The sequence below is a fragment of the Cynara cardunculus genome, unplaced genomic scaffold (genome assembly GCF_001531365.2).
Source record: "Cynara cardunculus var. scolymus isolate 2C unplaced genomic scaffold, CcrdV1 Un_Scaffold_5412, whole genome shotgun sequence".
In the NCBI taxonomy this organism is placed as follows: Eukaryota; Viridiplantae; Streptophyta; class Magnoliopsida; order Asterales; family Asteraceae; genus Cynara; species Cynara cardunculus.
This window is the reverse complement of record NW_020202395.1, coordinates 32,136-34,067: the sequence shown is the minus strand read 5'-3', so window position 1 is coordinate 34,067 and position 1,932 is coordinate 32,136. Positions and strand designations below refer to the sequence as shown.

Sequence of the window (1,932 nt, the reverse complement as noted above, 5' to 3'; positions counted from 1 at the left end):
AGCTTCTGCAATGGCCTGCTCGTCTCCATTGCTGCTAAGAGCCTTGAATATTGCAGGAATAAACTGAACAAAGCATATTATCGAAATCAGTCATCGTTTAGAAAAAAGATTTGGGCAGATCCTCTTTCGCACACCAAACTTTCCTCGGTTATGTACATTAATATTAAACACTTAGTTTACATTTTCAATGTTATAACTTGATTCAAAGGGATTCAAACAATAGTGGACCACGTATATGTTAAGCAAACCACCCTTATCAATTCTTCATTCACAAGTCACATATGTCAAACAATCTTTTTTACATATTCAATATATCAATATGTCACCCTAAGATTTGTTTCACAAAAGCATCAAGTATAGCAGCACCCTTGAATAGAAATGCTAGTGACCCGGGCCCCATGTCTTCCAAACCCGTTTTCAGTGAGCAAATAAAAAGGCCCAGGCTGAAACAGATCGTGCCCAGCCAGGCTTTTGGGTTGAAAAAGGGCACGACCGGGGTTTCTCAAGCCCGGCTTTTTGGGCTTAACCAGAACAGGGCTTTTTGGTCTGGACTTAGGATCGTGTCTGTCCTCAAAATTTCAGCTTGATCGGGCTTTTGAGGCTGACTGGACTGGATTTCAAGCTCATCAGTCCCAGGCTTTTTCAGGCCGGACTCGAGCCTCGATCAGGGTTCAAGGTTGTGCTTTTTTTGTGCTTCTCCACCCATAGAATAAAAAGTAATTAGAAAGTATTTAAGATGATATCACAGGATTAGGTGAAACATTAAAAAGTGAGCAGAAATTAACAAAGTCAAAGATGCTAAGAATGCAAGGTCCCCACATCTTCGCAATCCAAGGTAGAGTTAATGCATAGTTATTAGTTTGAGAGAGTCAAATACTATATTCCGACTAAGTCACTTCATTGACTTGTTCTTCGTTAATAATGCATATAACTCGGACATGACACAAAAATGCACAACTTAGTGAAGTGTTTTGGCATAGTTTTCGCATTTCAAAGCAAGATTGTGGCTGCAAAAACCTGAAAATGGAATCAATCCTTTAGTTATACCTTGTGGAACCTTTATAGTGCCCTAAGCTTGCTAAATATCAAGGTAGTTAAGCACGAATTGAACCCTATTTATAGTGCCCTGTGTAAATCAACCATGAACTACATTGCATAACCATAAAAACCAGTATCATTAATCAGGATTAAGAGAGAAAATGAAATCATTACCTTTTCGTCAATGAATTTCGCCCAAAATCGAGCAACAGCCTTCTCATAAGGATCCTGTGGCAAAAGCGGAACTCCTTTCCAGACATCATCAATGTATTCAACGATCACAAGAGATTCCGAGATCGACTTTCCGTTGTGGACCAGCACCGGTACCTTCTTATGAACCGGATTGTACTTGAGAAGGTCGGCACTCTTGTTACTCAGATCTTCTTCGAAGTTTTCATACTCGATTCCCTTGAGATTCAAAGCAATTTTGACTCTGCAGACAAATGGACTTCCTCCAACAGCATACAACTTCACTTCGTCCGCCATATTTTCCGATTCAATCGCAGCAACACCTACTTTCCGGCTGAGTTATGGGATATAACATACCGGTGAAGGATTGGTACTTATATAGTGCCGCGAGGAGTTGTTGAGCGTTTAAATGGCATAATTAGCAATTATAGACAATCAAGCTATTATAAGTTGTACAATATGTAGCACGAGTTGTACATTGGAATCAACAACAATAAAATACTAGTGTGAATGCTTCGTCGGATAACGACGAAAACTAATTTAATTATTTACTAGGAAAGTGGGGTCACATCCACGGAAATCTAGAAAAATAAAAAAAAACACGAATCTTCTAATAATCATATATATATATATATATATATATATATATATATATATAGGGAAGGGTTCAAACGAGAACCCCTGTGATTTACGAGAATGCGAGAA

General features: G+C 38.7%; 1 protein-coding gene across 1 annotated transcript; it reads right to left on the bottom strand.

Annotated features, from left to right (window-relative positions):
* Positions 1 to 3: 3 nt before the first annotated feature.
* On the bottom strand, positions 4 to 1,623 carry LOC112504385 (probable glutathione S-transferase; the record flags this gene model as incomplete). Its single annotated transcript, XM_025108323.1, has 2 exons — positions 1,213 to 1,623; positions 4 to 63 (listed from the first exon to the last, which is right to left on the bottom strand). Coding segments are annotated over exons 1-2 (372 nt in total), but the record flags the coding sequence as incomplete, so codon positions are not given.
* Positions 1,624 to 1,932: the final 309 nt, after the last annotated feature.